Consider the following 26,928-nt stretch of genomic DNA (forward strand, 5'->3'; position numbering starts at 1 on the left):
CCATTAGCAGAGTTCGCATATAACAATCATATTCATCGCTCCATCAATATGTCCCCATTTCTTGCCAATTATGGATATCATCCCACAATGCTACCTGGATCTCCTATACCCAGTGTGGTCCCCTCGGTCTCAGAACACACTACTAGACTGACCAAAACTTTTTCCCTTCTTCACGAGACCCTAGTGACGGCTCAACGTCATTACAAGAATTTTGCGGATCGCCATCGCAGCAATACGCCACACTATCAGACTGGTGACAAGGTTTGGCTCTCTACTAGGCACCTCAAACTATCATGTCCTACTAGGAAACTGGGTCCCAAGTACATTGGACCTTTTGTTATCAGCCGTTTCATTTCCCCCACAGCAGTAGAATTGAAGTTGCCCAACTCCATGTCCATCCATCCCGTGTTCCATGTCTCATTGCTCAAACCATGGAGGGATAATCCGTTCCCAGGACGTCTTCCTAACCCACCTCCTCCGGTTCTAGTTGATAATATCCCTGAATACGAGGTCGAAGAGATACTAGACTCAAGGTACTTTCATAGACGATTACAATACCTTATCCGCTGGAAGGGTTATGCCCCGGACGAAGATTCTTGGGAGCCTGCTGACATCGTACATGCCCCAGAGCTTCTTACGTCTTTTCACAATCAACATCCTGATCGTCCAGGCCCTGAGAGAGTCCGGAGACCTCTCGTCGGAAGGGGGATCTGTCAGGGTCCGCAACCCCGGGTCCGACGAAGTGACTCACCTGAGTACCCGATGCCCGCGGGTACCGGATCCCGCGGCGCGTCTCCAGCTCCCTCCACCTCCGTCAGCATGTCCGCCGCTAGGCGCGCGCGCGCGCGCCCTCAACTAACTTTATGCGCCCCCAAATGGAGACGCCGGGGTACGCGCACCGATGACGTCACGGCTGGGGGCGAGGCTTCCCCCTGGCGGCAAGTTTAAAAGCTGAGCACTGAGATTAGCTCAGTGCTCAGTGATTGTTTTTTCTATTCGAGCTCTAGTGCCCTTTGGTGATTTTTCCTATTGATTTCCTGTGTACCAAACCCGGCTTGTCCTCTACTTTGCTGCTCTCTATATCCCGACCCTTGGCTACTAAACGGCGTTCCTGATTTTTTGGTTCCTGACCCTGGCTTCGGATTTTGACCTCGCAGCTTGCTAGTTTCCCTGACCACGGCTTCGTTTCCTGATTTCGGCTTATTCTCACTTGCCTTATCTGCTGATTCCTGGGGTACGTTCCTGCATACCGGTCTCTACCCTTTAATTCTGCCTTGCAGCCTCACAGCCACACAGTTAACACTCTTCCACACACACATCACTCAGATCCACACACATCACTCAGAGCCACATACACCACTGTCAGGTGCACATATGTTTCAAATGCTTAAATAGCTCTGGTTTAATGCAAAAGTGTATTGTTTACTATTATGCGATCAAATGCATACATAAAAAAAAGATATAGCAGAAAAGTTATGTGAAATTTTGGTTCAATACACAAGGCAAAGTGCTTTCTGTGACGTGCCAAAACTTTAACGTAACTCATATATATATATATTGTGACAGAAAAAGGAGGCGTAATGAGAGTGAGTGAATGAGAGTGAACCATCCCAGGATCAGCTTTGGGCAGCCATATATTATAGAGGTTGAACTAGGCTGCCTGTGCCAAACGCCCTAGGATAATGTGGTGAAATCAGGAGCTTCTCCTATTGGTTGCACTCCTTCTTAGAGAGACAAGGCAATTCTCCCATGAGCCACATTTTCCCAACCTCAAGGTTGTGCTATTACCTTATTGGTTGTTATTTTTTGTCCCTTTGCTTATTGGTTAATATGTTCCAAACCCTAATTTATATTGTGGTTTAATCATCTTCCCATTCTTCTGGTGAGTATAAAAGACCTGCTATCGTCCCTAATAAAGGTGTGTGTGTTCCTGTATTTCTGCCTGTCGTGTTTTGTATGTGGATCGTCCAAAGGATCCCCTTTTATTCCCATCTTCTGCTGTAACTGGCTAACAGAGAAGGAAACTTGGCAATGACAACCTGAGACTAATCTGGTCACCTTGGTCCTGTTACATATATATGTATATGTGGCAACCTTAACCTGCATACAAGCGTATGGCATTGAGTGAATGATTGTTGATATAAGAAATGTACTAATCTCAGAACAGGAATGAATACAAAAGACCTTTGTTGGTTTCTTGCAAAAGAACATTGAACTGGCAAGTATAAACAATGCTCTAAATCATGTGAAATCTGAAAGTATGTGGCGTTCTCGCTAGGATTCATGATTATTTCCTTGAATGTAATGGAAATCTTTGCTTATGTCCTTCTAAAATTAATTTAAAAGGGGGAACTCCTGCCCTCACAGCATGAAGCACAACTACATTTGTTAATTATGACTACCAATATATTGTGTAGGTCCATTGTTTTGCCAAAATTTAGTTTAATGGTTAGGCGGCTTATGGGAGCTACAGGCATCGATTACAGCTTAACCATTAAATGCCTTAATCACAAATTAAGCTCAGATTTATAAAACAACCTAAAAAACAGGCCATAAACATTCTTCATTTATGCCAATAGATTTACAAGTGGGTCGTATAATGGGTTGTACAATTGTAAGTCTGTAGTGTAACTCCATTATGCGATCTTGAAGAAGTAAAAAGCACTGGTGGTCCGTAAACAAAATCCTAGTGTAATACAAATGAATGCACCTGATATCACTGCCTGGATATATTAAGTGCAGAGCTCCAAACTGCCCCAGGACAGAAACATCAGCACAAGCACTGTGTGTTGAGGTTCATGAACAGGCTGAGCAACTGCACACTCAAAATCACTGTCCACAATGCCAAACACCAGCTGGAGTGGTGTAAAGCACATGGCTACTGAATTCTGAAGCACTGGAAAGGGTGATAAATCACCCTTCATGACCTTTAGGTCTGTTGGACAAATCTGGGTGTGGTAGATACCTACCTGAATTCTTAGTGCCTACTGTAATGTTTAGTGGTTACTTTATTCTAGTGAAGGGTGGTGTTAATGCTTGTTATAAAAATATAGGGCCAATACAAACTTCAAACAATTGGAACACATATAAATGTATGTGCGTCAAAAATAGACAGAGTCACTTAGATGTGAACAAAAATAGAAGAAGAATATAAAAAGTAGATAACAAAAATAATACAAAACAAGTCTTACAAAACCTTGGAAAGGAATGTAGTTGATGGCATCTGTCCTATGTATTCCTGAGGATGGAGGGAGGGAGTGTTCGGGACGTGAAGAGTCCGTGGATGGCAAGTACATCTCCCCTCTACCTCTCCTGCCATGCTTCTCCAATGCCTAACTTATATACGGTTTGGATAATGATGTCAGTCTATTGGTCTTTACCTAATTGGGTAAACATGCTCACTAAGATCTTTACACGTCGAAACCCTATTTTAGGTGGTCACTGTACGCATATTGTAATGCCCTTTTAGAGTTACAACTATACCATGCATTAGCAAGTTACTGTCCTATCTATAGAATACCTGTTCAGCAAATCATTGAAACCTATTAATATCTCTTAATAATCATTTATTTATGAACAATGATTACATATCTTTGACTATTGCCTATACCAATAATTATATATGGTCCTTTTCTTAATTGGGGTTAGAAGATATGTTAAATGTGTTAGAATCTTTTACAATGCTACAGCATTCAGAGACATTTTGGACAATGCTATGCTTCCAACTTTGTGGTACCAGTTTGTGGAAGACCCTTTCCTGATCCAGCATGACTGTGCCCCTGTGCACAAAGTATGGTCTATAAAGACCTGATTTAATGAATTTGGTGCACAGAGACCTGACCCCATTTAACAACTCTAGGATGAATTGGAACACCGATTGTGGCCATGCCTTCTAATCCAACATCAGGGCCTGACCTCACAAATGCTGTTTTGGCTGAATGGGCACAAATTCCCACAGCAACAATCCAAAATCTTGTGGAAAGCCTCCCCAGTAGAGTAGAGGCTCTGTTATACCCACAGGGATTTCAACCCGTCTTGCATTCAAGTTGCTAGTTTTCTAATTTGGAAGAGATACCCCAAGGTATATTAAATATTTACAAATCCATAGAAGTGGCAATTGTGTCAGATAAGGCTCAAACCTTCATTTCAAAGAATGACAAATAACACAGAAGCAATGAAAGTATTTATGAACAATTTCATTAAAGGACCCTAAGTGATTTATTGGGACCAATAAGTAATTTGTATAAAATAGGTTCTTTTTCCAGCCTGAAATATATTTGTATATATATATATATATATATATATATGCATAATTGTATAATGTTTAAAACCCTAAAATATTTCATCATGACAGCCTGTTTATTTTGAAGAAACAAGTAATTTTTAAGAAGCATCAACATTTTAAGAAACAGATTTATACTTCAGAGAAAGTAGCATGTTACATCTGATCGAACAGCTCTTTCTGTACAGTGATAAAGTAGCTCACAGTTGCTCACAGCTTCTGCAATAAGCAGATCAGTTTTGTCTTGATCAAAAGTCGAATAAAAGTAGGACACGCTGTGGTGGTTACAGTGGGTGCACTTTTCCCAGGAGCTTGGAAGGTGAAATTACTCACAAAACAGAAATGTGAGTGCTGTTATAACGCCATAGCCTGGCACTAAGAACACTAAGGCAGAGAAGGATGAGAGGGACATAGTATGCAGATCTATGCCTATGCCTAGACTGTTATCAGTTATAAGTATCCCCTCTGGTGGTGTATAGGTCCCAGATGTCAAAGTGCCCCATAGAGCTTGGATGCTGAGTCTTGTTGTATTGTTCCCTTTGTAGCAATTATGCTTTGGACTGAAAAATTGTTGTCGGAATTCTTAAAAAAAATACAGAAAATGCTAACCGAATATGAATATTTTATCCAAGTTATAGGCAGAACACAAGTTATATGGTTTTTTTTATGGAAAATAGAAGCAATTATGAGCTGTTACCATTACAATGAGACTGTTAGTTATGTGTGCCAAATGTAAGAACTTTACAAAATACAAGAGGCACTTAAAAAATGACATAAGACAGGCATACTGTAGCTACATTAAAACATATAATCTAAAATAAACTTTGATGGACTTAGAAGTAGGGCTGCAACTAACGATTATTTTCATAATCGATTAGTTGGCCGATTATTTTTTCGATTAATCGATTAATCGGATAAAAAAAATGAATGTAAATTTTTCATTTATTTCAAATAATGTAATAAACAAATTATATTAAATACAAACAGCATAATAAAAAAACTTTGATAAAATGCATTTCTTGCCTTTATTTCGCAACCAGCCCCCCCCCAATTTATGCACGTTTGAGCCCAGGCTTGCCACTCTGCCTCCCAGACATGCCACGCTGCCTCCCAGACATGCCACGCTGCCTCCCACATATACCACTCCACGCTGCCTCCCACATATACCACTCCACGCTGCCCCCCCACATATACCACTCCACTCTGCCTCCCACATATGCCACTCCACGCTGCCTCCCACATATGCCACTCCACGCTGCCTCCCACATATGCCACTCCACTCTGCCTCCCACATATACCACTCCACGCTGCCCCCCACATATGCCACTCCACGCTGCCTCCCACATATGCCACTCCACGCTGCCTCCCACATATGCCACTCCACGCTGCCTCCCACATATACCACTCCACTCTGCCCCCCACATATACCACTCCACTCTGCCTCCCACATATACCACTCCACTCTGCCTCCCACATATGCCACTCCACGCTGCCTCCCACATATGCCACTCCACGCTGCCCCCCACATATACCACTCCACGCTGCCTCCCACATATGCCACTCCACGCTGCCTCCCACATATACCACTCCACGCTGCCTCCCACATATGCCACTCCACGCTGCCTCCCACATATACCACTCCACTCTGCCTCCCACATATGCCACTCTGCCTCCCACATATGCCACTCCACGCTGCCTCCCACATATGCCACTCCACGCTGCCTCCCACATATGCCACTGTGCCTGATACACCTTATACCCCGATACACCACTCCATCCTCCCCAGACATGCCACACTGCCCTCCCCACATATGCCACTCCACTCTACCCCCAGATACGCCACTCCACTCTACCCCCAGATATGCCACTGTGGCCCCAGATCTGCCTTATACACCCTGATTCACCACTCTGTCCTCCCCAGACATGCCACACTGCCCTCCCCACATATGCCTTATATACCCTATATGCCTTATACCCCCAGATATGTCACTCCGTCCTCCCCAGATATGCCTTATACCCCCCAGATATCTCATAGTCCCCTCATAGAGCCACAGACAATACTTTTATAAATAAATACTGGGTTAATCTTCACTGCCCCCAGGATTTAGATTCCCCTTAGTTTGCCCCCCTTTATCTCTAACTGCACCTTAAGTTAACTTTATTAAATTAATAAAATTAACCCTCAGTCCTCATCATTAAATTAACCCTAAACACCCCATTAACCATAACTGCCCCTAAATTAACCCTAAAGACCCCATCAACCACAACATCCCCTAAATTAACCCTAAAGACCCCATCAACCAAAACTGCCTCAAATTAACCCCAAACACCCCATTAACCACAGCTGCTCCTAAATTAACCCTAAACACACCATTAACTATAGCTGCCCCTAAATTAACCCTAAACACCCTATGAACCATAACTGTCCCTAAATTAACCCTAAACACCCCATTAACCATAACTGCCCCTAAATTAACCCTAAACACCCCATTAACCATAACTGCCCCTAAATTAACCCCCACCTCCCCTAACTTTCAGTAGCCCAAATATTAATCTTATACTTACAGTTAGATGAGTGTCACAGCCATGTGGTTCTGGCCTTCTGGGAGAAGGAAGGGGGCGGGGCCAGTTGTCACAGTGATTACAGGGAGGGACTGGTAAGTAGGAGCTGCTGCTGTGAGTCACTGAAACGGATTATATAATGAGGGGTATTTTTTAGAGCGTTTGCTCTGAAAAAACCCTCATTTAATAATCGATAAAAATCGATTCAACTAATCGATAATGAAATTCGTTGGCAATGATTTTCATTATCGATTATTATCGATTTTATCGATTAGTTGTTGCAGCCCTACTTAGAAGTAAACATGGATTACTACACATTTTTTTGAGAAATATTTCATATTGCCATAACAATAAACACAGTGGAAAAAGTGACTAGGAATAATATGGATCATTTAAGAAAAGTGACATTGTAATTGTAACATACTAACATTAACTGCGCCATCAAATGGTTGAGAAGGATCAAGCATTAAGTAGATAGTGTGCACAGTTTTTTCATCAACTAAAGACACTTAGACATGTGCAAATTGGCCAAAGACTTTACTAATCCAATAAACTTTCTAAAAAGTGCATCAACTTTATTTGCATGCTATATATATATATATATATATATATATATATATATATGTGTGTAATTGCTCACAGCAATCACACCCCTATCATGCCCGGGCAGCCAGTACATGCTGGAACCTGTGCATGATAAGAATGTGATTACAGCCTCCCTATGCCATGCTATTCCCCCCTACACACACACACACGTACACATCCATGCTATCACACACACACTCATTCACAAACATTAATTCACAAACATTCAGCATTCTCCCCAACCAAGCCTGCTCCTCCTGCTGCGGACATTTCTGTCTGTCTCTGGCGGGGTGCCGGCTTAGCGGCACCCGGTGCAAACTTCTAGTGCTAGAGGTTATTTAAAACTGTGCTGTTCCTATTACTACAAAATCACCTGTTTAAAATGCAGTTTACCTCCAAGATGGCTCAGGTCATTTTTATAGGAAAAATTATGCATTGTTGTGTAAATGTGAGAACTAGGATCAGGGATAATCTGGATTGTGCAGTCTAAATATGAAATTGTGCATTTCTAAATAAGAAATTGTAAGCTTGCGAGCCGGGCTCTCTCCACCTAATGTATCGGTTTGTCTTAGTCTGTCAATTCTAGTCTTGTCATACCCCTTGAATATATGTATATGTATTGAGAATGTCCTTTTATATAGTTACCACTTGTGGTGGCTTTTACAAAGGCATTAGGTAAGTGTTATAGCATGCAAAGGCAAACATTGAGACACAGCTGCTTTTTATTTATTTCCTCAAGTATACTTAATTATAAATAAAATGTTTAGTAAATTTCTGGGATTAATGCACATAGCTTAATGGAAAAGGGGCGGGCATAAAATAAACCAGAGACTAAACTGTTTGTAAATACTTATTATGTATACAACATTGAATTGTTACACAAATAATGTCTTTGATGCCATATTTAATGTTAGAATGATTTTAGAGAGCCACTAAAAATCTTTTTTGCCACTTTTAGTAACACAACTTATTGGTCCAAGAAAAGTTAGGCAACCAGGATTCTAGATGTTTCTTTGTTTATTATTATTATTATTATTATTATTTTTTATTTATATAGCGCCAACAATTTACACAGCACAATACATATATTCCAGGGATATGACAAGACTAGAATTGACAGACTAAGACAAACCAATACGTTAGGTGGAGTGAGCCGTGCCCGCAACCTTACAATTTTTTATTTAGGTTCTGAAGACGCTACCTCTGAAGTTCTGAAAGATTATTACATCGTTTTCTACCATGGTCCAATAAAAGGTGTCACATTCGACAGAAGATACTATTTTCTTTTACTAACCAATATTGCTTGTACGCAGCGGTCAGGTTGGATATAACCTGCCACTGCTCCAGCTGAGAGTTGTTTTGTTGAGGTGTGCTATTGACTTTCAGTGAGAAGGAGGAAAGAGAAGTAGGGTGCACATCCCTCCTGAGATGTGTGCAAATCTGCCGGCCAACTACAAGAAACGTCTGACCTCTGTGATTGCAAGCAAGGGTTTTGCCACCAAGTACTAAGTCATGTTTTGCAAAGGGGCCAAATTGATAACTTATTTGAAATGCGTTACTCTGGATTTGTTGTTATTCTGTCTCTCACTGTTGTCAGTGGACAAACGTACAAAATCAGCAGGGGATCAAATATTTTTTTCCTTCGCTGTATATGGCAGCAATTGGTTTGGTTGCTGTTTCTGAATTCAGGAACACACAATAATAACGTTACAGGTTCAAAGTGAAAAAAGATACAATTGTGGACGGTTTCTATACCTCTTTCACCAGAGCAGTGTTCTGCGGAGAATGAAATGTCATCCAGGGCAACGTATCCAGCTTGTACACCATTGAATGCGACTTCAAAGATAACCTGGAAGAAATGAACTTGACCTTAGCTGTCTTTGTACATTTAAGCTGTAATCTGAACATTTTCACTGCTATCCATTATTTATGAATGTTCCAGTGTTTTCTTTTCTGCTGTAAAATGAAGAAAACTAATTTTGTTCTGCACAAATACTTATTTCTGTAGAAAAAAATACATCCATATTAAAAACTGACAGAACCAATCTTATTGCACAAGGATTTTCTCGAACTTCAATTATGTGACAAAGCAAGTGCACGTATGAGGAAATATATGGCCATAACCCTGCGCAACAGGCCACAGACAAGCTAAGCTGCAGGTTACCACCTTCTGTCTTTCTATATTCCTAGTAATCAAGTTGATGTTTAATTGGATATTTTTCTTCTTCAGCAAAGACACGGCTTTGACAAATCAGCTATTTTTTGTTAGCAAAGTTGGACAAAGACCCTCCTAAGTTTTTCCAGTCAATGCCAAATCTTACAATGTCCTTCTGTACTTAGTTTTAGCCTGGAGATATCCGCAGAATCAACATTAAGCCCAACAGGGGAGGCAAGGTAAATTATAATACAAGTGGCTGCCTCGTTGTTTGTGTATGGCTTCCACCCTTCATCAGCTTGGTGCCCCTGGTGATATTCACTGATCGGTATGCACTTAAGCAACCCATCAGTTACTCCCGAAAGGACTGTAACCTTTAGGTTAAAAACTCCATAAAACAATATCAAAAAAGGCTTAGCTTTGCCTACTTCTTGTTTCAAACACATTTTTAAACAAGGGTTCCATTAGAGCTAGCATTCTTTATGTAAGTATCTTCATATTGAAAAGTTTAGCATATGAGCTGTGCTCAATACAGATTTATGTTACTTTACCTCAACAGGGACATGGACATTTAAATCGACTTCTGCTAAATTCCATTCTCCTCGTCTCGTACCCTCCATTTTCCAGATTTCTTCATATGAACCATGCAAGTCTCTGGTATATACCACAAAGACATTGCTACTTTCCTTCTGAAGTTGATAATAAAAAGACATACAACCCGCAATAGGACTAATAATTAGGGGAGAGACAAGCTGAGCCACTTCTTGGAAAGCTTTGACATAAACAGAGTCAACATACATGTAGTGACCTAAGAAAAGAAGAAAATAGTTTATGAAATACGTACCGAATCTAAAGGGTTTGCATGATTGCATTAATGATTCCAGTCAAAGGAACACTAAAAGACAATAACTATAAATGATTGTTAAATTCAAATTCTGACTTCATTTTGTCTAATATTAGTTTAGTTTGTTTATTTAGGTATTAAGTCATCACTCTCATCACAATCATATTCTATATTTTAATTTAGCGTTTTCATGTTCCACATTCCCGCTTACCTAATTCGCTGTTGAGTGTGTGGTCTTTAGGCAAGATAGACGGCGTATTTCGGATATTTCCTCCACCGACAAACCAGTTTACATTTGGATTCCAGATGTTCATGTAACCACAAAGATGGTTTTCTTCAAAGTCACACTCTAAAATGACACATAATCTGTGAAATAATCATTCTAAACACTAAAGAGTAACTTGAAAAAGCAACAACAAAAGAAAACTAAATTATTCATATCTCTATATACAGGCAAAGCCAAGCAAAACGAATTGTACCCAACAAGCTGTTACATTAATTTTTGTCAGAACCACATGGATCCTCTCATCTAAAGTAAAAAATGTTCCAGAATAATTCAATCAAAAAGTGTGTATTAAAAACTGTACAATTACTAGGAAAAGATGCTAAACCCAAAGATTCTTAGAGCCTAGAGTTTAAAAACAGTTTACATTTAATATTAATAGAAGCATATAGGGACATAAGAAGCTTAATAACTAATTTGATATGAATCCATGTTATTTTTTCCATGACAGTGTTTGACGTTGCTGTTGGTTTCTTAATAATATCTGTAGGAACATATATATCTAAAGAATATATATGTTAACTTACATTGTCATGTTTGATATACTGTATGTCATGGCCATTTCAAATACATGATATGCAGTGCCGGACTGAAACCTTAAATCGGCCCTGGCGCTTTAAGGCCAGAGGCCAATAAATGTACTTGTGCAACGTGCTGACACACTTTAAAGGACATCATCTGCTACGTGTGCGCAGCTGGGTCTGATCATATAAAACAAGTTAACACTGTACTTACCGATGCAGTACCCAGTAGTCATCTTAAGTTCAAAAATAGCAATGCTACTGACTTCATCTGCTCCTAAAATCCCTTCTAATATGATCTAGAAAGTGAATAAACATATGCTTGTGCTTAAAATCCTTGCAACAACAAATTATCACTGGTCAGCATACACCAGACATGTTTAACAACAGTTCTTGTGTGCTGTAGAAACAAAGATAGTGCAGTTACATGTATAATATTTTCTCTCTTGAAAAGTTATAACTAAGTAAAATAACATTATTTGGGAAAAATAATTGTCCTTAAAGGAGCACCTTAGTCTTCTTTATGTTAAATGTATATTGCATTGACTCCCAAAAGCCTTCAAGACAGCATACTATAGTTGTAAATATCCATTATTTTTTTCCCTAGCGTTAGCTAATATTTAACAATACAAATCATTTACCTTGTATTTTCTTGATGTATGTCTCAAATCAATACTTGCTATTAACCAGCTGTCTGATTGTTCATCAGATGACCACAAGAGGTAATCAAAACTCTCTTCACCAGGCCGGACAAACACATTTAGCTTACTAGGACTGGCAGAGGACTCAGTGCCAGCAATCTGATAGACCAGTCTGAGACAGCTCCACTCTTCGGGTTGGAGGTCTGGACTGACAAGCACAGCTTTCTGTCCTGCTGTTCCATAGGATGTGTCCACCGAAATGAAATGACCTGAAATCATAGGTATACTGTATTGTCATTATTAATGTGAAGCCTTCATCAGAAATACATCATTTTATAATTATGTGTATATACTGTTACAAAAATCTAATCATGTGAGCATCATTGACTTTATAATTTATAAATTCTATTATTAATGAATGTTACCTATAGACTGTCAGCAGTAGTGCTTTTACAATGATGGAGAATGCAAAAATAACAATACACAAAAACATAACATATAGTGATAAAGAAGGACAATGGGGGCCTGCTCTTTTGATAAATGTCCTTTGGGGGGATTAAGGGGGAATGAGACCAAAAGGGAGAGACGTGACTGGTTGATAATGGTTTGATTGTAGGAAATGTCAAATGCAAAACTCAGTGGCTTGAAGATCTTGAAGGCGGGTGGGGAATGGTTTCTTTCCAGCATTCAGGTTATGGGGTAGCAAAAGGATAGACTGTATGCTTCTCTAACCTGGTGGGTTTTTAATAAATGTTCACAGTAAGAGTAAAGGAGAGTTTGACAGAAAGAGGTAGGGTTGTATTGACACAGCACTGGTGAAATTGTGGACATATTCTTCTGGAGGGTATGGTGAGCCAGTTGAAGGACTAGCCAAGAGTAGGAGCAGATGAATAATAATTGAATAAGAACATTAGTCTAGCAGAGGTCTTCAGAATAAAAGTAATTTACCAAGAGAGAAAGTGTAGTAGAAGCCCAACACTGAGGTGGTCAAATACCACAGAAACACATGCTATAGGTATGGTCAGAGAGGTAGGATTTAAGCCAGGGTTTTGAGCTGCCTTGTCATCTCAGGTTAATCTCTGCACCCCTCACTTTCCTTTCTGCTGCATTTGAGACCTGACATCTCAAGTCTGCATCATGTTTAAATTGCTGCTTTACAAGATGGTTGTGATAATAGCTTTATGGAAATGATATTAGCATTGCAACAATATTAATACTAGGGATCATAGGAAATAATAGAAAATTGCATTAGAACAGCTGGGACGTTACCAAAACCTTACCTTACTTTTTAAAAAGAAAAAAGCTGTGATTTCAATGTATTGCCTAAGATGTTTCATGGTAAATATTGTATTCATTTGGATTCCTGGCCATCTGAAAACCCTAGATTCATGAAATATTCTTAATAATGTCAGATTTAACTACTGCGTGATTAGTCCCCCCACTGCATGCAACCAAGCTAAAATATTATTGAACATCTGCATAACTGGATGCTTAAAATACAAAAAAAGTACATTGTGTTTGTGTAGATATTATACACAATTCAGATGATAAACATAAACTTTAAAAATATTGATGATTTGGCAATCAATGTGTCTATCCTTCTCAAACCTATACCGGTAGTTTGTTTCATCAAATCTGGTTTATCTTTGCTTATTAACATTGAGCTGAAGACACTGGCTCACACTTGGCATATAGACAAAGAACTTGACGGCGGTTAAGAACCATCTTAACGAGCTGTTGTTTGACTTCTCCAAGCTGTTGTGGTCAAGAGGTGTCCGCCAGAGCATAGTACTTTAAAAACTAGGATATTAGTGAGTGGTTGCAAATGATGTGGTACAGACAGTGTTTTATGATTTTGCTATTACGATTTGTTTGTTGAGTTGGAATTTATATAACAAGGATTCTAACTGGAAGGAAATCTGTATGGAGAACATATCCCAGCAACTTCCTAAACAACAAAACCTTGTAATTAGTGAGGACAATACACAGTTTACTATAATAATATTCAATTAACATGTAAACTAGCATTTTCAGAAGCAGATGGCAGACTTTTTCACTCTCATTTATTATACCACCTTAAAAAGTAATGGTTTTGTACGGAAATATAAATAGTGTGGATATGTATCATATGTTGGAAGGCTTGCACCAGTTCCAAAAATATATTTAAATACAGGGTGTAAGCCTTGCAAAGATCTGTTTTAATCTGCCCCTCTTTAATTATGTGAGATGATGCCTGTGTCTTAAAATCTAAAATACATAGACTCTACATAAAAATCCTTAGTCCATAACCATGAGAATTTCTAAATAGGTATTATGAAATGAAAGAATGATGGCAAACCCGCATAACTGAGCTGGTACTCTTTCTTAAAATCCAAGTCAATACCTGTATATATCATTTATTTTTAGATTGGTATTTCAGATGCATACTTTTCTATATTTTGGCATCATTGTATATGATTGTTAGCATTCTTTCATTAACAAGTTAAAATATTTGTAATCAAATGACTGCAATATCGGGGTTAAACCTAAGGACTGGTTGAACCCTTCTTCCCAGACATGGGTAAGACTATTTCTAATGGGGACTAGGTCGTAAAGGGACACTCCAGCGTTCAAATGTTCTTTAAGGTATATCTATGTATATTTTCTTGGTGTCCTCCTTGCAAATGTTTGGAGAGATTCTGCAGAATATATGCTCCGGGCAAAGGGTCTAAAGTGGCCCCCATGCACATGTGCAGATTGTGGTTTCAATGAGAGGGCTTTCCTGGCACTAATTGGCAAGCAGCCATCACTAGCTAGAATTGTTGCACTACAGAGGAGGAGGGCAGCTACGGGGCTGCAGTTTCTACCTCAGATTAGATGCTTTTTGGTGTTTCCAACAATTCATAATAAGTACTTACAGAGTAGGCTGTCAAGGTCCCTTACATGGACTTTTACATAAAATAACAACTAAAGTATATCAGTAACCTAGTACTTATATTTTGCTAGATACATTTCTAGCAAATACATTGCGCACACAATGCAGCCTAAATTAACATTTCCCACACATTTTAGGATGATTAACTTTGTTGCACTCCTTAGTCCTTGAGGGCTGCAAACACAATGTTTTTAATGCAACACATAACAAATTCCTCCGTGATTACATTTTAAAATTCTAGAAGATTATGATAAAGAAAATATAAACACAAAAAATGGTTCCTAGTTTCATAATACTACACACATTTGAGGTGAGTAGTGCCTCATACACATTCTACAGGTTCTCCATGGACAATTGTGGTGGGATTAGGTCCCTTGTCACCCCAGCATCACACACATTAGTTTAATCCAATCCTGTGTCCAGAGTGTTCATATTTTTAAGGAATCTTTTGCTTGTTGAATGGAAGTAACCATTCCGATTGTTTTTAGTTTGCCTAGCATTTTCATCACGGAGTATCAAAGAATTAAAAATTACTTTGTTGCTTTGACAATCCACTGATCACCATAATAAGCTTTTGCTTTAGCATACTTCTACAAAAATCCTTCACTATAATCTCTATCTACACTGCATATACTATACATATTTAAACAATACGTCTAAACAGCAGAAACTAGGAAATACACCATCTGGAATTATTATCTGATAATTAAAAAAAAACCACAGACTTCAATGGTTCATATTTTAGGAACTGATGAATAGTCTTGGGATAAGATCCAAATTGTATTATTATTGAATGAAAATCTCATGGTTTCTTTTTTTCCCTTTAATGGCTAATGCCTGTACAGTACCAACCTCCTCAAGAACTGCCACTGTGGCCTTCAAACCAGAATCTGAATGAAACATTTAAAAAGGACAGGAGGAGAGCTGGGTGCTGGCTCGTATCCATACTTTCCAGAATTTATGGCAAAATCATAAACTCTGTGTAAAATGTATTGTTCATGGTTAAATATGGCATCTACAGAGGGTTATGATTTCACTATATTGAGTTACACAGCTTTAGGAACCTCTGAGACCTTGTCTTCACCAGCTGATGAGACCAGCTAGATCACAAATGCTTATGGAACGGAGCATCTTTTTCTATGTTGGTCCATTAAAAGGTACCACTTATTAGTTAGACCTCTCACCTTTCATACAAAGGGTTTGCTTTCTAGTCTGGACGAATTTAAGCCTTGGCTAATCATACACATGCTTTAACATGGACATATTTTTGTTTGTAGGAACAGGGGCAAGAGTAGCTTCCCTGACCCTTTAATTGAGATTGTATGATTGTAAAGGTGTTAATCATCAGTATTCATAATTCATTTAACCCTAAATTGAGATGACCATAAATAAAAAGTATAGAGCAAGAAGTGTGACATGTTCACCATATACAGTATTTAAATTACCTATGAATCACACTTGTAGTTTTTCCTCCGGGCTTCTTTCTATTTTAATGCTTTTCTGATGAGCCCTACACAGTCGGTAGTACACCATCCCTTCCAAAACAATAAGGAGAAAGCACATCAGCCTCTCGCATACCAAACAGTTTCTAATTTCTGGGCTTTTTTTATAGTAGTAACCTTTTTCTATTAAAGAAGGGGCCATAGGTAATTGTTTTCCTGTATACTGGTTAAGCAGCGGAAGAAAAAAAGTATTAGTTCAAAACAAAAGTGTTTTAGATTTACTGAAACAGGCCATTCCCTTTGTTTCCTTTAAAGAACCTTTTAGTTTGCATAACTCGATGACTAATAAGGCCTGTTTTTTGAGGACAAAACTATAACAACTTCCATGGCCAATGTTTTAATGAACAACTAATGCTAATGGAATTTATCCTGGCAATTCAGCAGTATATTAGAAAAGACACTAAAAAAAGTAATACTAGCTCTAATGCACTTCGTGATCAGTTTGGCTGTGGGCTTTCAGTATTGCAAGTGGAACAACATTTCCACTAATGCTTCCTGATCATAAATATGACATAAATATGACATGCACTTTACAGTGCTTTTTTTATTTCGCAAAGTAAATTGCAACAACAGAAATCAAAAACATAACAATAGAGCAGGAATATATGATAATAAGAAAGAATAATCAATTAAAAGATTACATAAGTTTATACAAATATATTAAAAAAAGGAAGAAAGATGACAACCATCTTAGAAGCCATACCCCAGTAAAGCGGATGTGTCATATTACAGAACATTTGCATTTTCTCGCTAGACGTTTTTCAGTAGTATATCATTATAGTATAACTGTGGCATATAAGTGTGCCTTTCCTAACATACCAGTATGTTGTTTTTACACGGGCTTGGTGTGCAATTCAGAAGTATTTACAACCACATATAACTTTGCAATAATAAATTAACTAAGGAGGTTGGAGATTTTTTGAAACTTATTTGGCAGAAAAAGGTATGTTTTATTTTTTTTTATATTTTATACCATATCATGTGATACACAGAACCAAAAGGCTCTTACAGTATGTGCCTCGTATAGGGTACTTTAACTCTTTTATCTCACACTGGCCTATCTTTAGGTTGCTAATTTATGCCCATATGCCACTGAACACAAGAGTTATTTCTTTAATTAAACCTCACCCACCACACATTGTGAAGGGGTCAGTAGTTGTCTGGGCAACCCATTTCATTTTCACATAATTATTTTTATTTAGATTTTTTAGGTTTAATGCCAGAATTTTTCATGTATTCCCACGTGTGCAACAAAATGTAAACGTTCCATTCACTACACACCTCTTGAATGAAGACCATAAATGAATTAACACAAAGTATTCTGAAATTGTCATCCAGTCCAGGGTAAACTTTTGGTTAGTAGACAGGCAATATTTAATCCAGTGTAATAAATGTTTTACATTTAATACCAAACACAAATATTGTATTTATTCCCTTGTTTATTAGTTTGGTGTCAATAGAATGCTAAGTGACACATCTGAATCATTGCGCCATCCTTCAGTACATTAACTTTCACAGCTCATAATGTGACTAATCGAAAAGCAAACCAGCCGAAGCAGAGAGAAAACAATAAGGACAAAACCATATTTTATCAAAGCACAATTAGTGACAGTAATGAAACTATATACCGGTTAAATTTGTTTTAAAATCAACTTTGTTTACAAAGACAATAGAAATGATATTTATGTATACACAGTGCCCTTCACTAATATTTAAATCCTTGGTAAATATGAGCAAAGAATGCTGTGAAAAATTGTCTTTATTGTTTAAACCCTTTGATCAAACAAATATACAAAAAATACTATGCTCTCTTATATATCAAACAATTGCAAACACAACACAGGTTTATCGGAAAAAAAAATGTGAAACGAATGTATTTCACTAATTTTGACACCCTTTTAGTCAATACAGTGTGCTAACTCCCTTTGCCAAGATAACAGCTCTGAGTCTTCTCCTATAATGCCTGATGAGGTTTGAAAATACATGACAAGAGATCTGAGACCATTCCTTCATACAGAATCTCTCCAGAGCCTTCAAAGTTCAAGCTCGATGCTGGTGGACTCTTCTCTCCCCACAGGTTTTCTATGGGGTTCAAGTCAGGGGACTGGAATGGCCATTGTTGGACCTTGACTTTATGGTCAGTAGACCATTTTTCTGTTGATGTTGATATATGTTTTGGATCACAGCCCATTTTAAGCTTTCTGACAGAGGATTGAGTTTGTTTTTGGATGAGAGTAGAGGCTTTTTTATTGAAACCTTTCCAAACAACGTGTGGTGATGTAGGTGATGTGGGATTATAGTTGTGGAGACTCGCCCTAAGACGCAACTGATTTTTACAATTCTCCAGTTGTGATCCTTGGGAGATTTTTTGGCCACTCCAGCCATCCTCTTCACAGTGCGTTGAGACAATATAGACACATGTCCAGGTTGATTCATAACATTTCCAGTTGACTGGAACTTCATAATTATTGCCCTGATAGTGGAATGGGCTGTTTCAATGCTTTTGCTATTTTCTTACAATCACTTCCCATTTTATGAAGCTCAACAACCTTATGCCATACATCACAGCTATAATCCTTGGTGTTACCCATTGTGAAAAATTACTAATTGAATCTGACCTATATGTTACCTAATAGTTATACCCCTGTGAAACAGAAAGTAATGGTTGAACAATTTCCTGTCCCTAGTCACCGAAGCATACTAAAAATGTAAACTATCAATAAGAATAAATATATTTTTCTTATATGAGTTCATAAGGGTGCTGATAATTGTGCCACACACATATTTCACTTTTTTGGTATAAACCTGTGTTGCGTTTGCAATTGTTTGATATCCATGAGAGCAGAGTATTGTTCTGTATTTTTTTTAAGACCAGATCAAAGGGTTTTTCACAGCATTCTTTGCTTATATTTACAAAGGGTATCAATATTAGTGGAGGGCACTGTACATTTATCCAGTAGAGCATTTGTGAGGTTAGGCACTGATGTTGGACGAGAAGTCCTGAATCGCAATCTTCATTCCAGTTCACCCCAAAGGTATTTGATGGGGTTTATGTCAGGGCTGTGTGTTGGCCAGTCAAGTTCTTTCACGCCAAACTTATTCAACCATGCCTTTATAGACCATTCTTCGTACTGGGGCACAGTAATGCTGGAAAAGAAAGGGGTCTTCCCCAATCTGTTCCCACATAGCATTGTCCAAAATGTCTTTGTATGTCCCCTTCAGCATATCCAAGACATTTTGGACAATAAACCGTCCCCTTAATCACTAGTTGTTCCATATTTTATGCATACACATGGAAATAGTCTTAATACATTTGGCTCAGCGTGTTATACAATGATAGAATCCCATTATTTACTATTAGACAGGGAGCTTACAAGTTTTCCATTACTGAAACTTAATAAGTTATGGTTTTGTCATAATATTTCAGTACATACAAAACAATTAGATTAGAATAGACTATTTTTAGAATAAAAATTAAAACAAACCATGTGCTATCATAATCTGATCTTGTTGTCCAATACCTTCTGGACGCTTAACTCACTGTACACCTTAATATGACAAGAGCAATCACATTATCAAATATTGAGGAAGGACAGAGAATACAGTTTTGGATCAATCCCAAACTATTTCTAAACCTTATTGTGTGTGTGAGCAGCTACAAAGAAGGCTTTGGTAAAGTAAAGGGGTGAGGGAGAGAGGGAAGATGTGAGAGCGAGGTTAAGGAAGAAAGAGTAAGGAAATGAGAGTGAGACAGTAAGGGAGAGAGGGTAAGAGAGTGAGAGGATAAGGAAGTTAGGTACTGAGTGAGTATATACAAATGTATTTGTAAGTGTGTGTTAGCATAAGTGTATAAGTGAAAGTGTGTTGGTTAGCATGATTGCATATTGTGACGGAAGCACCATCAGAAGCAGCTCATTAAGCCCAGGACAGGAACTCAAGATCCAGCATATAAAGGGTTAAGAGAATACAGCTCATTGCATATTACCCCAAGCACCAGACAGGACTATTGTGGAGGTAAAACATGGACTGGGTTTTATTGAAAACAATACCAACAAATATATACGCAATAAGAGCATGATCCCATTAGCAAACAATGCCCTGCCCAGACAGCCCGAAGCCACAGTCTGGCCACTACAGCCAGCACTGATTTTGGGGTGTTCCGGGGGAGTGGCGGCAATCCCGGGGTACAGATGGACTCTGTTCAAAAAGCGTCCTAATCTAAGGGCATTGCTCCGAGCAACTGTGATGGAATGTTACCCAGACGCAGTCCGAAATGTAGATGGACCAGAGTTTTATGGCCGCGGCTACAGAACTCCGGTCTTCAGGTGAGGAGGGAAAACCAGGGTTCCAGAATGAGCTCCCAACCTGTGCCCCATTGTGAGTCCAACATATCCCCAAAAGGGCCCTCACATAAGGCAACAGGCAGCCATATCGACTGTCCAAAAAATTCAGCACGAATTGCCTGTCGCCAAACAGTTCCAGGAAATCGCAGGGAAACAACAAGGAATGTATGGGACATAATATCATGCTCTTATCTTGATAAATTTACATTAAAAAACACTTTAAATATATAAAATAATAAAGGAAACTGCAACGAAATTGTCTTTTGCAGCCCTATATCCATGACATGTATGTGTTAGCATAAGTGCTTATGTGTAATTGTATCTTAGCATTAGTGTGTGCTGTCATGAGTGTATGTGTAAGCATAGGTGTGTATGTGTAAGTATGTGTGTTAGAGTGTGAATGTGTAAGTGCGCTAGCATAAGGGTGTGGGTTAGATTGTATGTGTCAGGCCCCCAGCCCCTCATCATGCCCCTTACCGGGGTCTTTGGCTGGACGCCGTGCTCCGTTGCGGGGCGGACTACGTCCTCGTCCTCCGGTGCCTCCCGTGCCGGCAACCACGCGGCAGATCATCCGGCCATCACGGCTGCCAGCGGCAGTTGCTGCGAGGCGCGCCCCCACGCTGTTGCGGCCGCGCACGGCAATTACAGCAAGGCGCGCTCCCGCACAATCCCAATCTCAGGCGCCCTCTGCTGGCCGCCGCGCGGTAGTGCAGGGCAGACTGAGTTAACCCCTGAATTAACCCCCATGGTGGGGAATACTTATGCTCTCGGGTGTAGGTGTAACACCTGTGAGTCAGTGGGAGGAACCTGGCCTGTTGAATATAAAACCCAGCTCACCCTTCAGTCTGGGCTTAGTTATTGAGCTTCTAGTGCCTTGTGTTCTGCTCTGTGCGATTCCCCATTTATCCTGCCTTTTTGTGTTTGACCTCCTGGTATTCGACTTCGGCTTGTTTCTCGTTAGTGCTCCTTCGCTGCCTGCCCTGACCCGGATTTATCACTCGGACTTTGTATTTGGCTTATTCTTTCCATCTGGTGCTACCCTGCTCTACGCTCCCTACCTTTCCAGCTAGCACCCCGACAGAATAACTAAGCCATGGAGCCTGCAGGTGTGGCCGAAGCCATTCAAGCTTTGACCCAGCAACTTGTTACGCTGACACAGACTGTTCAGGGTGTACAGGATCAGCAACACCAGCTTCAGACTCAAGTCCAAGCACTGCAAGCGGGCCCTCCTATGGGGGTCCCACTGCCTCCCCCGATTCCTTATCAGGGTCTCCATGATGAGGGGGCGGCCGCTGCACCAGAGCCACAGGTCAAGCTCCCCGAACGATTTGACGGGGACCGTACACGGTATCAATCTTTTATCACGGCCTGTGAACTCCTCTTCGCGCTCAAACCAAGAACGTACGCCACTGATTTCGTACAAGTCCGTACGGCTATCTCCTTGTTGACAGGCGGCCCTATGACATGGGCACACCACCTCCTACATGTAAACCACCCGGCTCTAGCCACATGGCAAGCCTTTCGTCGGGCTATGGACGCTTTGTACGACGATCCCCATAGAATGGCTTCAGCAGAAACCACTTTGCGTGCCCTGAAGCAAGGACGTCGACCTGTTGAGGACTATACTGCAGAATTCCGGCGGGTTGCAGTTGAAACGGCATGGAATGAACCTGCTTTATTGCATCAATTCCGCCTAGGCCTGTCTGACACACTCAAGGATGAGCTAGCTCGGGTAGGGGTTCCCGGCACCCTGGAAGAAGTTATCTTCCTCGTCACCCAGATGGACCGACGTCTTCGGGAACGACGACTGGAACGTGCCACTCCTTCCACACCTTGCCTGCGCTCCCCAGTGCCTATTCGCACTCCCGACCACCCACCACAACTTCCAGCCGAGGAACCCATGCAAATCGGGATGACTCGAGGACCTCTCTCCGCCGCTGAGAAGAATAGAAGACGCCAAGCTAATTTGTGTCTCTACTGTGGTGGTGCGGGCCATATCGTGCACAACTGCCCCGAACTCGCCTCCCGAGGTAAGCCTCCTACTTACTTGGCGTCAACGTTTTTGGGAAATAACGCTCCTCACCTATCTCTCCCTGTTTCCCTGCAGTGGGGAGATAAGAAGATAGCTTTAACCGCTATTATCGACTCGGGTGCCAGCGAATGCTTTATTGACCTGTCTTTGGCAGACTCCCTCTGCATACCCACGCAAGTCAAGCACCATCCACTGACGATCCAACTCGTGGACGGGAGCAACATTCAATCGGGACCTGTCATCAAAGAGACTGTGTCTATCTCGTTGATATCTGGTGTCAAACACTGTGAAACAATAAAGTTTAACTTAGTCAAATCACCTTTGTTTCCTCTGATCCTGGGTTTACCGTGGCTCCGCCTCCATGATCCTCTCATACGATGGGCGACCGGTACTATCTCGTTTACATCTCGCTATTGTCGCCATCAGTGTCTGTCTAACTCCGTTTTGGCTCTCACCAATGGAGTCACCCCGGGAGAAAACTCAAGTCTTCAACTCCCCGCTCCCTACATGGTTTTCCGTAAGGTGTTCGATAAAAAGGAAGCCGAGCACTTACCCCCACATCGACCCTATGACTGCCCTATAGACTTGCAACCCGGAGCGGCCATACCGTTCGGTCGCATTTTTCCGCTATCAGAACCTGAACTGGTGGTGCTCAAGGACTATCTGGATGACAGTTTAAAGAAGGGCTTTATCAGGCCTTCAACATCCCCAGCCGGCGCCGGGATATTCTTCATCGGGAAGAAGGATGGAGGTCTAAGACCCTGCGTGGACTATAGAGAAATCAACAAGATAACGATAAAGAATAAATATCCTCTTCCCCTAATCCCTGAATTGATGGATCGGCTACGTGAGGCTCGTATCTTCTCCAAACTTGATCTACTGGGGGCGTACAATCTCGTACGTATTCGCAAAGGGGATGAATGGAAGACAGCGTTCCGGACTCGATATGGCCACTTTGAGTATCGGGTAATGCCATTCGGGTTATGCAATGCACCCGCTACTTTTCAACATTTCTTGAATGATGTGTTCAGGGACATGCTCGACAGGTTCGTGGTCATCTACTTAGACGATATACTGATCTACTCACCCACCTTGGCGGAACACAGACAACACGTGATTCAAGTTCTAACACGTCTCCAACAACATCGACTATATGCAAAGTGGGAGAAGTGTGTATTCGAAACTACTAAAGTAGAATTTCTGGGCTACATCATTACGCCGGGGAGGATAGAGATGGACCCCAGGAAAATTTCAACCATACTACAATGGCCTGTACCAACTTCAGTTAAGGCGGTTCAACGGTTCCTAGGGTTCGCCAACTTCTACCGGCGCTTCATCAAAGGCTTTTCCCGAATCATGCAACCTGTCACATGCCTAACCAAGAAGGATGCTCGCTTCGCGTGGACCCCACAAGCCCAACAGGCCTTCGATGAGTTGAAAAGGAGGTTCACTGAAGCACCCATCCTCGTCCTTCCAGATCCCCGCAAAGCCTACTTCCTGGAGGTTGATGCCTCGGAAACAGCGGTAGGTGCCGTGCTTTCACAGCGTCACGGAGAGAAGAGCCTCCTCCACCCTGTTTCTTTCTTCTCCAGACGTCTCAGTCCTGCTGAACGGAACTACGGTGTCGGAGATCGGGAGTTGCTAGCCATTTTACTTGCTTTACAGGAATGGCGACATCTTCTGGAAGGGGCCGATCATCCTATCACGGTGTTTACCGATCACCGCAACCTGGAGTATCTACGGTCGGCACGCCGCTTGTGTCCCAGACAAGCACGGTGGGCCCTATACTTCACTCGTTTTCAACTCCACATCACCTATCGCCCGGGGGCTCAAAATAAAAAGGCCGATGCTCTCTCCCGACTCCATGATCCCGTCGAAGAGGGTCCCTCACCTACCCACACCATTCTTCAACCTGGTCATTTTTTAGCCACGCAAGGCTCCATCCTCAGCCAAATCCGTGAAAACAGTCGGGATCCTGAACAAACCACTGGTCTCCCTCCTCTGCGTTGCGAACATGGACTCTTATATAAGGACAAACTCCTTTTTGTGCCCACCAAAGCTAGAACCGTTGTCCTTCATTTTGTACATGACCATCCCTTAGCTGGGCATGGAGGCGTCAAAAGCACCTTAAAATTGGCCCAACGCACCTATTGGTGGCCAAACATGGGGCGAGACGTACAGCGATACGTACAATCATGCAATACCTGTGCCCGTTCTAAAGGGAATACCACAAAACCCGCTGGACTGTTACAACCTTTACCCATTCCTGAACAACCTTGGTCCGATGTGACTGTAGACTTCATCGTCGACTTACCCTTGTCTCACCATTGTGACACCATCATGGTAGTAGTTGACCGGCTCACCAAGATGGCCCACTTTGTCCCCACATCCGGAACACCCACGGCCTCCACTACCGCTGAGCTCTTCATTAACGCTATTTTTCGTCTTCATGGGATTCCACGTTCTATTCTCTCCGATAGGGGGGTCCAGTTCACATCTCGCTTCTGGAACGCCTTCTGTACTGGACTACGTATCGACCGTCGTTTATCCACCGCATACCATCCGCATACCAATGGTCAAACTGAGAGGACAAACCAAATACTGGAGACCTATCTTCGTTGTTATATCAACTCCGTTCAAGACGACTGGTCCCCAATGCTACCTGAGGACACCCTCAAATCACATCTCTCCCGAGCCCAAAAGGAATACCGTATTTGCTCGATTATAAGACGACCCTGATTATAAGACGACCCCCCAAAATCTGAATATTAATTTAGGAAAAAAAGAAAAAGCCTGAATATAAGACGACCCTAAAGGAAAAAAGTTTTACCAGTAAATGTTAATTCATGTAAACAATTTTTTTTAATAAAAGCTATGATTGAGAAAAATATTTTTTTTGTTTTTATTTCTTGTATTTTCCAACCTGTCCCCCAGTTACGCACATCTGCCCCCAGGCTTGCCACTCCAATATGGCACTGTGGCCCATGATATGCCTTTTAACCCTCTATATGCCACTGTGCCCCATGGTATGCCTTTTGACCCCCTATGTGCCACTCTGCCTCCAGAAATGCCTTATACCCCTATATGCCACTCTGCCTCCAGAAATGCCTTATACCCCTATATCCCATTCTGGCATTTAGGGGGTTAAAATGCATATTATGGGGCAGAGTGGCATATAGGGAGGTATGAGGCATTTCAGGAGGCAGAGTGGCATTAAGGGAGTTAAAAGGCATTGTATAGAGCACTCTGCCTCCAGAAATGCCTTATACCCCTATATGCCACTCTGGCATTTAGGGGGTTAAAATGCATATTATGGGGCAGAGTGGCATATAGGTGTATAAGGCATTTCAGGAGGCAGAGTGCTCTATTAAATGCCCCCTTAACGCCACTCCAGAAATGCCCTATGCCCCCATTTAACACACACACACACACACACACACACACCCTATACCCCCATTTAACTAACACACACACACACACACACTCTCCCCTCCCCTCCCCTCTCAGCCCTCTCTTACCGGTGCTTCCAGCCGGGGCAGCGGGTTGACGTCGCCTTCTGCTGCAGCCGGAAGGAGGTGGAGTTGGCAGCGGGGGTTTGTCTGCGTCCGTCGCGTATACTTTCCCCGGCTGTCAGAGATCAGAGTTCCCCGCACCGGTGCGGGGAACTCTGATCTCTGACAGTCGGGGAAGGTTTGCGCGACGGACGCAGACAACCCCCGCTGCTAGCCACACCTCCTTCCGGCTGCAACGGACGTTGTCTACGCGGATCGCGTAGACGTCAACCCGCTGCCCCGGCAATACAGCAGGAAGCACCGGTAAGTGTGTGTATGATGGGGGGGGGGGTGAGACAGGAGGATCCAGGTCCCCTGCAGCGGTGCGGGGGATCTGGATCTTAGTCTCCTAATCAGACTCTATTTGAGGTCTGATTAGAAGACGACCCCGATTAGAAGACGAGGGGTATTTTTCAGAGCATTTGCTCTGAAAAAAACCTCGTCTTATAATCGAGCAAATACGGTACAAGCGATATGCTGACTGCAGACGTAGACCCGCTCCTTGTTATCAAGTCGGGGACAAAGTTTGGCTCTCAACATCCAACCTCAAATTACCCGGTCCTGCGAAGAAACTGAACCCCAAATACGTTGGACCATTTTCCATCACCTCCTTAATCGGCCCAGTGGCAGTTCGCCTTGACCTTCCTCCGTCTTGGCGTGTACACCCTACCTTTCACGTGTCCCTCCTCAAGAAATGGTACCCAAGCTCGGAA

At 41.5% G+C, this 26,928-nt stretch overlaps 1 protein-coding gene across 1 annotated transcript in view; it reads right to left on the reverse strand.

Moving 5' to 3' along the window:
* The window catches only part of LOC149300608 (thyroid hormone-induced protein B-like), a 47,567-nt gene that overhangs the window by 14,241 nt on the left and 6,398 nt on the right, over nucleotides 1–26,928 (reverse strand). Inside the window, exons 3-7 of the mRNA XM_089485107.1 lie at nucleotides 11,874–12,142; nucleotides 11,447–11,531; nucleotides 10,640–10,777; nucleotides 10,136–10,392; nucleotides 9,185–9,278 (exon numbers count right to left, since the gene is read on the reverse strand). Coding sequence (XP_089341233.1) covers nucleotides 9,185–9,278; nucleotides 10,136–10,392; nucleotides 10,640–10,777; nucleotides 11,447–11,531; nucleotides 11,874–12,142 — 843 coding nt within the window. The remainder of the gene's footprint in view (nucleotides 1–9,184; nucleotides 9,279–10,135; nucleotides 10,393–10,639; nucleotides 10,778–11,446; nucleotides 11,532–11,873; nucleotides 12,143–26,928) is intronic.

This window comes from Sceloporus occidentalis, unplaced genomic scaffold (genome assembly GCF_023333645.1).
Source record: "Sceloporus occidentalis isolate IW3139 unplaced genomic scaffold, rSceOcc1.0.p SCAF_24, whole genome shotgun sequence".
Lineage (NCBI taxonomy): Eukaryota > Metazoa > Chordata > Lepidosauria > Squamata > Phrynosomatidae > Sceloporus > Sceloporus occidentalis.